Below are 12,786 nucleotides of genomic sequence, written 5' to 3' on the forward strand. Positions count from 1 at the left end.
CAGGTCAACGAGAATTAATGCCAGTGTCCCCACAAAGCAATAACACAGAACCAGACAATCCTCGTACCTGGTCTGCAACTTCTGTAGTAGAAGTGACTGCAGACCGAGCTTTACACGGACAAATTTTGAGATGTGTTGCCTTGCACGAATCTTATCCTGCCAAATCTCAGGATATTGAAGCCAGATTGGATGTCAGATGTAAGTTATAGAAATAATAATATTCATATAATACATAGTAAATATGCCTGTAACTCTACGTTGTAGAGATGCCGCGTTCTCTATAATTCAGCCATGTGGTTTTACATGGTCCATCGATTTTCTTTCCCTGAAAATCAATAATGTTCAAATTACATTTTGAATATAATTTGCAAACGCTACATCGATGTCTGCGGTGAAAGAAAACAGCGCAATGTGCGAAATACGAAAATTACAGCCAAACACTCAATAGCCCAAGCAATAAAACGAAGCTGTATCAAACAGTACAAATGCGTTCCGTCGAATAGACATTGATTTGTTTTTACATAAAAACAATGCTGGTACACGATATCGATTTTACATTTGTACACATGCTAGGAGGAGGACATTGAGCAATTGCAGCTTTATTATGGGAATCTGCTTTTATTTTCTATATTCGGTATATGTTGTCCAATTGATTGATCACTTTTAATTTTTAAATACATATGATTATTGGTTGGGATGTCTTGAAATATTTTATTTTGTCTCGTTCGTTCAGCGGCGCTAGGCGGCCAGTTGTCCCGTACAGCAGCATCACTCCTGCAAAAAATACTCCCATAATGATCGGCTTAATATATGACAAATTATGTATAGTTTGACAATGATTTTATTTTACTCAAAAACAATGTCGGTACATGATTTAGATTTTACATTTGTACACATGCTAGTAGGAAGACATTGGGCAATTGCTGCTTTATTATAGGAATGTGCTTTTATTTGCAATATTTGGTATAGATTACCCGACCAATTGATTTATCACTCGGTTCGCTTAGAAGTGTAGTTTTTAATTTTTTAATACATAATGGTTAATGGTTGAAAAGTCTTGAAATATGTTGTTGTGTCTACTTCGTTTAATAACGCTGCTGGGCAGTTCACTGTCCCGTACAGCAGTATCTTACGTACCATAACGAACGGGTTAATAAATGACAAATTATGTCTATTTTGACATTTATTTTGTTTTGACATAAAAAAATGCCTGTACCTGATTTAAATTTTACATTTGTACACATGCTAGTAGGAGGACATTGGGCAATTGAAGCTTTATTAAAAGAATCTGCTTTTATTTTCACAATTCGGTATATGTTGTCAAATTGATTAGCAGTCTAATCTGTTAGCTTCACTCCTTTGGTAGTTTAATTTTCAATTCTTAAATACTTCATGGCTGACGGATGAGAGGTCTTGAAATATTTTTTGTGTCTGGTTCGTTCAGTAGCGCTGAGCGGTTTGATGTCTCGTACATCTGGATCACTCCTGCGAAAAATACTATTTTGACAAATAATATATGACAAATTATGTCTATTAGGGCAATGTTTTGTTTTTTGTACATAAAAACTATGCTGGTACATCATGTTATTCATTTGTACACGTGGGACCTTGGGCTATTAATAAGACCACATTATAGCCCGAAATTCAGTCTGTATCTTTTCACTAGTGGGTGTTAATGTGAATAAAATTTTGCCAGTATAAATTGATTATTCACCAAAATATTAGTTTTTGCAAAATATTAGTGCTTATAAAATAATAAAATCGTTGATGGTCACCAGTATCCGCATTCTATATCCGATGTGCCGCAAACTGTACACATGATTTCGTATTAAAATGTAAATTTCAAGCCGGTTACACCCGCCAATAACACGGCAGTCGAAAGCAATGACATCAATGATCCGCGAATTGAATGACATTTTCCCAATATGTATACGTTATCAAACAGATAAATCATTAAACTATTTATTTTTATGCCAAAACATTTATACTGAGCAATATGACTAATATAAAAGATTTAGAATTACTAGTCGTAAATACGATACCCAAAAAATGTGAGCCATTTTATTAATGACTTTTACTAGAGCGTTTTCAAAATCAAATTATTTATTTGTTCGGAATTGTAATTTTTTTATTGGATGCAATTGAATACTATTTATCTACATAAATAATATAATTTTTAATCAAGTTTGTAATAATTTTTTGTTAACTTTCATTTTGCATCTTATAATGTGCAATCTATAGAATTGAGTTTGAGTTGTTTTTACACCATAAAATCAAAAAAACCAATTCATTGTAATCCTTAATTAAATTACAAAACAAAATCACCACCTCGATACATGATGTTATAAATTATTTAAATAGTTTTTAAGAGGTATAGATAATAATCGAAAATATTTAACTAATCGCAATATTTTCAATTTAAAAACAAACCTTAATAGGTTTCATGTACGCTCAAATTCTCCGGTAAATTAAATCATGTTTCAAATGCGATTATTAGAGTAGATTGTGCTGCACGCAAGCACTTTATGCGATAAATAATTTAGTTCTGATAAAAGTTATTTCAAAAGTTCATCATTCAATAAAACATTCTATGGTTGGTTTAATTAAAACTTTAATCGACATTATATATCAGTGGAAATATTTAAATTATAATCACAACATACCGCGTTTTGTGAAATACACAGACAGGTTTTATTTTCAATGAAAATTTTAGTTTCGAAATATAAATGGTAATTTATAAACAAATTGAATTGTTCGATTTATTTAGTATAACTATTTCAAAATGTTTATCATCTTACAAAGATAACTTTATTTGTTGGTCCGTTCTGTTGGTTTATTTTAGATTTTGTCATCAAAAACAAAATAGTGATGATGAACTAAAAAATATAATAGTAATGATGGAAAAAAACAAAAAATACCCTATCGTTGTTTGACACATGAAAACATTGTCAACTTAAAATTTGAACTTGAATGATAATATATGGTAAATTATGAGTAAGGATAATGTAATTTAGAAATTACTATTGCCAAAAAGCAACTTAGATTAAAAAATTAAATATAAATAACGTGTTATATTTATCGTGACATTTGAGAGTTCAGAGAATATCAATTTAATTTCTATTTGTACTTAAATGCCAATATTTGTTAAATTCATAAAAAAAACTAAATTTTATCGATTTTCCCAATAACATGATTTCGATACAAATTTTTCTCAACCTTAATGGAAATGTCAATTTAGAAAATATAAAATTGAACTTATTGTCCTTTATATTTTATGTAAAATATTCAATCCTTAATATCTGAGTCAAATTCTTCATACAGTCATCCTCTGGTCTAGAAATACAAACGCACCACTTTCCAGAATTATATCATTTTACGGCGGTCGTGACATAAAAACTTATGCTAGCTCACACACAATTTCCGGACTTGCAATCCTGCAATATGCTAGATATCAGGATTTTAAATGAAACTTTCCTTCTGCCGAATATAACACGTCATACTTGGCAAACGATTTTTGAAACGCAAGTAACATGGATTCGAAATATCACATATGATAGTGGAACATCTATATTTTATTTTTTCGTGTTGTGTTATTAAAATTTGTAGTTTAATAGAAGCTTCTGTGCTCACTATTAATTGTTAATTTTTGAATAATTACATATGTATATACTACTTCTACATCAATGAATAATAAAAACTTTAAATCTTTTTTATTGGATTTCCCTGGGGACTCGTGCGTAAAGTTTGGTTTTTAACTACAAGCTATTTGTTTTACACTCGTCTCAGACAACTTGATATCGAGCAAAAATGTCAATAGTTTTCATTTTAAAATATTAAGCTTTTCGAGGCATTAGAAGAATCTAATAATAATCTTATCATAGAAAAAATGGACACACACAGGGTTGCTTTCTAATAACTCTAGAAAAATGACTTACATCTCAATAGCTCATAAAACATATATCGTTCTTAATTAAATATGCATTTTAATTATGCATTATATATATTGACATAAATAGCATAACATATGGATAGAATAACAGAAAAAATAATGTATATGTAAATAATGTATGTATATATAATGGGTACATTATATATTGTGAGAGGCAAATAATAAGTGAGAAATGAATTCTAGAGAGTGTAGTTAGAGACAATAAACGAGTAATTAGAGATGAGGTGTGTTAATAGAGACGAACGTTATATATATATATATATATATATATATATATATATATATAATGTATGTGTGTTTAGGTTCAAGCAATTGCATTAAACCAGGTTCAACTTCCAACCGAGTTAGTTCAATATCGATGAAGTTCAGAACTGCCAATATACCTGTATTGCTTTAGATAACTTATGAATTAGTAATGAATAAGTTAATCGATATTTTAAACTGAATATAGTACTTTAACTATGATAGAAATAGTTCCAAATTTGTAGAAATAGTTCCAATTTTACATGACAAAGATTTTTGTATCTTGAAGAAAAAGATATATGATATGTCTAATAACTTGATAAAAATCTAAACTAGTGGTGTTTTTCTTGATCTAGCTGTGAATAACAAATAAATTTCAAACCTTTGATTAATAATTTTTTATTAAAATATAGTATTTATTATATCTTTATGTGAAGTATTTTATACCCACTCATCATCAATATAAATAGTGATGTGACGGGAAAAGTAAACATTTTGAATTTATTCGAAATATCAGATATTTTTGTTGAATGATTATTATAGTTTATTTGATATTTGTTTATTTTGTGCAGGTTCCAGTGACTATTTGAAAAATTATTATTATTATTACTATTGTATATATATTTAACAGTAGTCGAAATTTTGTGTATCCTATAAGTAACTTGACTTCTTAAATGAAGTAGCTTAGAATTATTATTTTTAAAAAAAATAATGCTTCCATTTTTCTGCTTAATGCTTCCACTTTTCTTTTTCTGAGAATTACATCTAATTTTGAAAGTAATATCCAACATTAATGGTATATTGATTAAACTTTACCGATTGGATAAGTGTCACTTTAATCGCCAATTAAAACTATTAGACTTCTCGGAAGAGTAAAGCTCTCACATAGTTATATAAGTCACTTTTCAACTGAATTCCTTTTTGATTCGAGCAGTTTCTATTCGGACACGTACTAGTTCAATAGTCAACATACAAGGCAAGTAATACGAAGAGATCTCTTTGAGCTCGGATTTCTAATGCATTTGAAAACATTTAATGCATTCGGGATAGCAAAGCCACCGCAAAACAAACCGAGCACGACCACGTCAGTTGATGGTAAAGGATTAAAGATTATTTTGCAGTTTATAATTTTTCAAAATTATTTAAAGTAATAAATTTTATTATTAATTTTAGCAGCATATGGTTTGCTTAAACTACACTTTTTCATTTTATTTTATTTTTTTAAACTCGTAGACTTTATACTACATGGACTTCGACCAAGTCAGTTGATGGTAAAGGATTAAAGATTATTTTGCAGTTTATAAATTTTCAAAAATATTTATAAGTAATAAATTTTATTATTAATTTTAGCAGCATATGATTTGCCTAAACTACACTTTTTCATTTTATTTTATTTTTTTAAACTTATAGACTTTATACTACATGGACTTCTAGTCGAGCGCAAAATAAATGCATAAAGATAGAAGAGACGTCACTTGCTGAACGAGCGTTGACGACAATCGTGGAACCTTCCCGATTCAGCAAATGTCATATGTTACATGTTTTATTTTTTATTATTATAGTTATAATTTTGTAAAAAATGATATTTATAATATTTAATAATATTTATCATAATAGTAAATGTTATTCAAAAATTATCTGTGAAAGTTTTATTTCAATAATATAATGGCAATTTTGTGGACTAATAAATTTGTAAGAAATGACATTAATAATTGCCATATAAAATAAACATCGGCAACGCTCATTCAGCAAGTAAATTAGTGTCTCTTATATCTTTGTACACTTTATACAATGGAAAATAAATGAAGTCTAGCAGTCTATATCAACGTTTTGTTGCAATGTTTCCTCACTTGTTTTTTGAATTGCACTATTAAATTCGAATCGAACATTATACTAATTTTAATAGACCGATAGCAAAAGATTTTTTTTTTGAAAATTTCATAAATTTTGTTCGAAATTTTATCTATTTTCGAGCACCGTATGTTCTGAGTCTTTCCTTTCCTGAGCTGCTTGGAGAAAATATTTATAGACAAATAAATATAGCACAGAAATTGTGTTTTGATCGCACGTAAAATGCATTATTCATGCAGAGTTACGGAATTTCCTCACGCAACGATTCACATATTCTTCCTGAATAAAAATTGCTTTGCAGTAATGTAAGTATTGACTGGAGAACCATTAAACTGGAAGTTCTATTCAGACATCTAATAAAGTTGATCATTGGTAATTTACCAGAAATTTAACCAGTTTCTTACATTTATCAGCCAAACGAACTTTTACATACTGCTTTTATTACTACTAAAATATTTTTGTGTCGAATAAAATTATTCTTCCAGAAGTCCAGAAGTTTTTTACTTCCATATCTCCTGATTAGGGACTCCTCATCCACAGCAGTCTGCATATATAGTATATCAATTTAATTCTTCATAAATATCGTTCCTACCTTAATTTTCTCTATTTATTTCTCTCATAATCGTGTTTTGAGATCAATATTTTGCATGAAGCTATGAATTCACCAGAGGTAGATTCATATGAACACATCACTTCGAGTGAAAACAGCATGATGATAGCGCGATCTAACACAACGTTCTGTCACATGCAAATGATATAATCGGCAAGCTGGTAACAAACCAGATTTATTTTTTTATAGAAATGGTTAAATTTATAAAAATTAATTTTTATTTCTTTAAAAATACTCCGCGCTCAGTGTAGACCTCAAACCAGTTTGAATGTAATCGGAAACACGTTGTATTCATTTGAAGGAAAAACAGATTGTAGGAGTGTTGTAAATTTGACCTCTCTACAGTTGACAACATTTGATCTCAACGTCGTCGGTCACCAATATGGAAATGGATAAATTTATAAATAATAATTTCCATCTGTATAAAAATAACTTAAAATTATTTGACTACAAAACTATAGAATTGTCATGACACTTTGTTTTCTATTTATATCTGATGCTAAGGCTCACTTAATTCTAACAGTTTTCTATATTAGTGCACTTAAATTAACCAATCTATTTTCTATTCTATCTATTTTAATATTTACTCATATTTATTACAATTTAGACGAGAGGTTCTTAGTACAAGAGGTAGACACTTGGTCTTGCGTGCAACTAGGTAGTAGTGATATCTATTTTTAGTGAATCTAGTGGATTTGGAATAGATTTTTATATATCACAATTATAGAGGGCAACCGTGGTGTAGTCTTCTAATAGATATCTTTAAAACCAGAAAGTTTGGTTATTACAAAACCAAGTACTTAATATATTTATATAACTGTAGCAATAGAAGTTGGCGTTGGTTTAGACCAGTTTAGATGCAGGATAAAAACAAACAAAACCTGATCTTGTATTAAACAAAATAATTCACTTAATGACACATTGCAATAATATTTACAAATTAAGGAATATATCAGCAATTCATCAATTTTATTTTAATACCATAATTACTATTGATCACCTTTACTGATGTAGAAGTTCTCTCCTTATTAGCAGCCAGAACAATAGCTTATAAATTGCTTTGGCCTTTGATGATAAATATATTATTTCAATCTATTATTTTTTACTCTGTATCTCAAAATAATTTTTCAGCCCTCCAACTATTTGTCCTGTAATAGTTGACTGACTGCTAAAATGCATTCAATTAATTCTGATGCTCTTTGCAGAGATCACATGCTCACAGCGTTTAGTTGATCCCTACATGCCAGCACTGCCAAAAACCTCCAACTTGGGAGTTGCGATTCCATTTTAGATTCAATTAGTCATGATTTTATCTTAAATGCAACTAGGGCAGGAAATTAGGTCTGTTGAAATATTATTTTGGGGTTATGAATAGCTTTACTGGAATAAATGATGATGGTATTTTTAAATGAACGCTCTAAATAAGGAGTCTTTAATGTAATGTCCAAAGTATCAAGTTACGTAGTATTAATATATATTTTTGAAACTATTATGGAAGAACATTTCAGAAATATTGAAGCAAAGAGTACTATAATTTAAATTGTGCTTTATATTTGTCACCGTTAAAACTCTCAGCTCGTAATCGTTAGTGGAGAATGCGCAAAGTTTATCAATATAATTTTCCAACTTCAACTTAGAATTTATAATGCCTCTGTTGTGTAAATAACGACTAGTTTCGAAATTTGCTAAAGTGAAATATTCTCTCTGAAACATCGCGCTTATGCAGAACTCGAATTACGCCATGCATCAAGCGACGGGACTTCATAATATCAAAATGTTGACCAGAGGTTCTAAAAATGGTGGGAAATGATAGAAATTATATTAAACTGATATGTAGTGATCTGCACTAATAAACCACGATGAAACAATTAGTAAACGACGACAAAATGTGACTTCTAGGGAATCACTATTAGAAAATAAGTGGTTCTCGTTGCTCCTTATTTTTATTTGGTTAAGTGCACAACAAGTAATGTGGAAAAATATTTTAAAATTTTTAAGCCAATATCTTTTATTTGAAAATTATGGGCATCTAAGTAAAACTTAGAGCTTTGGTTACAGGGGTTGATTTTGGACATCAAAAAATAGTTTTTGGTCATTTGGATGATCATTCTTCGCTCACTGACGGTTGCACTTATAGAACCACTGCTTTAGTAACATCTGCTCGAGTTCTTAGCAAGAATGGTGTCTAAGAATCTAGAATCATCAACAAAATAGTCCTTGGACATATCAATTACCATTTTTCGCTCACTGGCAGTTGAACTTGTAGAACCACAGCCTTAGCAACATCTGCTCAAGTTCTCAGCAAAAATGATGTCGAAGTATCTAGAATCATCAAAAAATAGTCCTTGGACATATCGACAATCATTTTTCCCTCACTGGCAGTTAAACTTGTAGAACCACTGCCCCAGCAACATCTGCTCGAGTTCTTAGCAAGAATGGTGTCTAAGAATCTAGAATCTGTATTTCTTCAATCATTCATCCTCCAACTAGTATATTCTCAGACCATTAATCGCCAACTTCATAATTATCTTCCTAGCATCTCCAGTATTTATTCTGGAATAATTAAAATAGATCTCCGAGCGAAAATCGTACAAGCTGAAACGAAACACATGGAGAAAATGGGATTTTTGACATGTGAAGTATGACTATTGCGTATTTGAAATATCATGAACATTGCAGAGGAATTTTATATTTGCACTTGTTTATAAAAGAAAGGGAAAAATTATAGAAGTTTTGAATTGCATGAGAATGTCTAATGTTTTTTGTTTGCTTTGTTCTGTGCTCTAAATATTTCACATTGCAATATTTATTTTGTGGATTTTTTTAAAGTAATGGTATGATGAATTAGTAAGTCTAATACTATTCTGTTTACAAGAAATTTATTTTTTGACGTTTCAAGTTATTCTGAATTATTTGGAAGTTGCTTTGATTTGTTTTTAGGAAAGCAAAAATTTCTTTTTAAAACCCAACATTTTATCTGGATAGTTAAATCTAATTTCCTAGTCAACATCGAGCAACTGTCCTGAAGGTAAAAATTACTTGCATCTAGTTATAATATAAATTTACAATAATATTATATATCTAGTTTGAGACTATAACAACTTATTTTTTTCTGAAGGATTAAAATAAAACTTTTTCGTAGGTGTTGAAATAAAAAAGCACATTCAAATTATATCATCTCAACTACAATGCTACTAAAGCGGACCGACATAAATTTCTAAATTACTCCAATTAGTAACAAAGCTTTATTTTATTTCTTTCATAATAAGTATTAATTACAGAACTTTCTACGAACAAGGCCATAATTCATACCGCCATTCAAATAACCTGGAGCGAAAATTCTTACTTTGTGCAATATTTTTCTCTTGTAGAAAGGTGGTTACTTTATTTTAATTACTGCGTACTTTAAAATTATATTATGTTGAAAATGTTAATTTTATTTGTGGATTCTGCAAGATATCGTGTGATTAATGGATATTTTAAGCTAATGTGTTACTCTGCGAGAAGAAAATGCAATATTGCGATGCTGGAGAATGCAATTTTATGGGAGATATCTAAATATCGGGCAACAATTAAATTAGCATATATACATACTCTATTTTGTGAGATTATGACTCTATTCTGGAGTTTTTAATTATTTATCAACATTGACTCAAATAAATTAGTAAAAACAAATTTGAGACAGTTTTCAACTCGTTTTCTTACATTTACTTACTTGCATACTATATTTTGAGGTTTTAAGATAGACTTTATCTGATATCTTAAATTATTTTTTCATATGGAGCAAATCATACTTCTATGGCCTATATTGCAACTTTCACTCTATTTTTTTCACAACTACTCACTAGCACTTCTGAACTGTTTTTATATGAAATTTTGTAAAATATAATAATATTCGTAATATTTGAAAATTGTCTCTACTACAAAAATTATAAATATATATCTTACTTCCGCTATATATCATACTTTATTATGTGGATTTATGATTAAAATTATTTTTATAAAAATCATTTCTCAATATAAAACAGACTATTAAAAATATTTGGTTCATTTTTAACTTCCCGAAGGAGAAGTTTATGTTTTCATCAAAATATCCGATTCGCTAATTTTATGTTTTCTCGACGTTTCAAGACATTCTGAATCGAATGAGACCAATTTATGTGAGCAGCTTTTTTGCCGTAAATCGACGTTTTATCAAAAACGGTTGAACCGATTTCAAAAATTCGATTTATTTCGATGAGGACTAGCGTTTCTGAGTTTTGTGCGACGATCGGCCGATCTTGTAATAAAGTTTAAAAAAAATCGACGTTTTTTATTATTTTTTTGACAGTAGATACCATAGTTCTAGATCATACTAAAATATTATAGCCTTACGACAACTCGTTTTTACATGTTATTGCTTATATTTCTGGACTATCAGCTCTCTAGTTACATTAAGTATCATTAAAAAAATCTATCATTTTTTTATTTATAATACTTCACTAAAAATCAGTCTTTGTTATTTTATGTATTAGCTGTAATTACATGATCCACTAAATAAGTTTATGATTCTTCTCTTTAGAAATATAAGTTCATTTTATTATCAGAGCTTTTTCGTTTCTGAAGTGGTAAGAGATTTGGCCTTACCACCAAAATTTGCCACCAAGTTCTTTTTAAGCCTCAAGCAATCAAATATCAAGCAGTGGTGATATCCACATTTTTCTTGAAAATTTAGAACAAAATATGATGTAAAGTAAAATCAGTTTTATTAGAAATATATAACATCTAATAATAATATCATCTCGACGAGATCCATTCTCTGGGCATCCACTGAGTGGCCTTCTAATTATTCAAGAATAGTTTTGATCGTTGTTCATAAAATAAAAAAAAATTCAAACAAGATTCAATTGGGAAATGGCAGAAAACCCAAATTTGAGAACTAATATTTTTCAACACTTATTGTAGACAAAGACAAGAACTTTGTTGAGTATAATCATAATTAAAAATAATTTACAAATCGATAAAAAAATATTTTCACTATATAGCAAGGTAGTTATTATAAATAAAGCTTCGTTGTTTCGAATTCAGATTTAATTTATATAATTCTATTATTACCCAAACAACTCAACACGTTTCGTTGTAAACTCCTCAAATGCTGTACAAACTATTGCAATTAGTGGAGAATCGTTGAAACTAATGCAGTGAGAGATATGATAAATTATGTATGCGATTTCTAGTCGTTCTCCATGCGGAGCTTTTGCGCCAATTCAACACATTCTGCGTTACGCGCAGATAATTCAAACCGGAATTGCGGGATTTAAGGAATTAAGGAGCCTAATTAGGATAATTAATAAGTCGAGCAGCTACTGCAAGAGACTAAACGATGCTATATAGAAGCGGTTTGAGATGACATTCCAGATATCCGATATGAATGACTCACTCACTCACTGGATGCATATTACTTGCTTCTGTACAGGAAACCAGGACCAATCTTAGGAATATAGTCCAACTATCTCATACATTAGTAGCTAAAGTCATAGAATTCTGAAGTCAACTAGTAGTGACCTAAGTCAACACTTGGAAATGTAGATAGCTATATGTTTCCAACTAAAAATAGCCCAGGCCTTGCAGCTCCTGCTGGAAACCAGGACCCATCTTAGGAATACTGTTAGGCTTTCTCGTGAATTAGTAGTTGAAGTCATGGAATTTCTATCAGAGAAGGTTCGATACTTGCCTTTGGCGTCTTGATATCAACTAGTAGTGACATAAGTCAACATTTGGAAAAGTAGATAGCAATATGTTACTAACTGAAAATAGGCCAGACATTGCAGCACTTGCAGGAAACCAGAACCAATCTTTGGAAATAACCAGGCGTTCTAGAAGATCAGCAGTTAGTCATGGAATTTCAATTAGAGAACCAAGGTTCAATACTTGCATTTGGCATCCTGATGTCAACTAGTAGTAAAGTAAGTCAACACTTGGCGATGTAGATAGCAATATGTTTTCAACTAAAAATAGCCCAGGCCTTGCAGCTTTTGCTGGAAACCAGGACCAATGTTAGGTATGTAGTTAGGCTACCTAGTGGACCAGTAGTTAAAGTCATGAAATTTCAATCAGAGAACCAATGTTTGATACTTGCCTTTGGCATCCTGAT

General features: G+C 30.1%; 1 protein-coding gene across 1 annotated transcript in view; it reads right to left on the reverse strand.

Moving 5' to 3' along the window:
- The window catches only part of LOC113370835 (hemicentin-1), a 198,735-nt gene that overhangs the window by 103,284 nt on the left and 82,665 nt on the right, over window positions 1–12,786 (reverse strand). Inside the window, exons 8-9 of the mRNA XM_026611519.1 lie at window positions 11,907–11,909; window positions 115–139 (exon numbers count right to left, since the gene is read on the reverse strand). Of these exons, the coding sequence (XP_026467304.1) occupies window positions 115–139; window positions 11,907–11,909 (28 nt within the window). The remainder of the gene's footprint in view (window positions 1–114; window positions 140–11,906; window positions 11,910–12,786) is intronic.

This window comes from Ctenocephalides felis, unplaced genomic scaffold, assembly GCF_003426905.1.
Source record: "Ctenocephalides felis isolate EL2017-DRISC unplaced genomic scaffold, ASM342690v1 CF-g0.4_SCAFFOLD_01492, whole genome shotgun sequence".
Classification (NCBI taxonomy): Eukaryota; Metazoa; Arthropoda; class Insecta; order Siphonaptera; family Pulicidae; genus Ctenocephalides; species Ctenocephalides felis.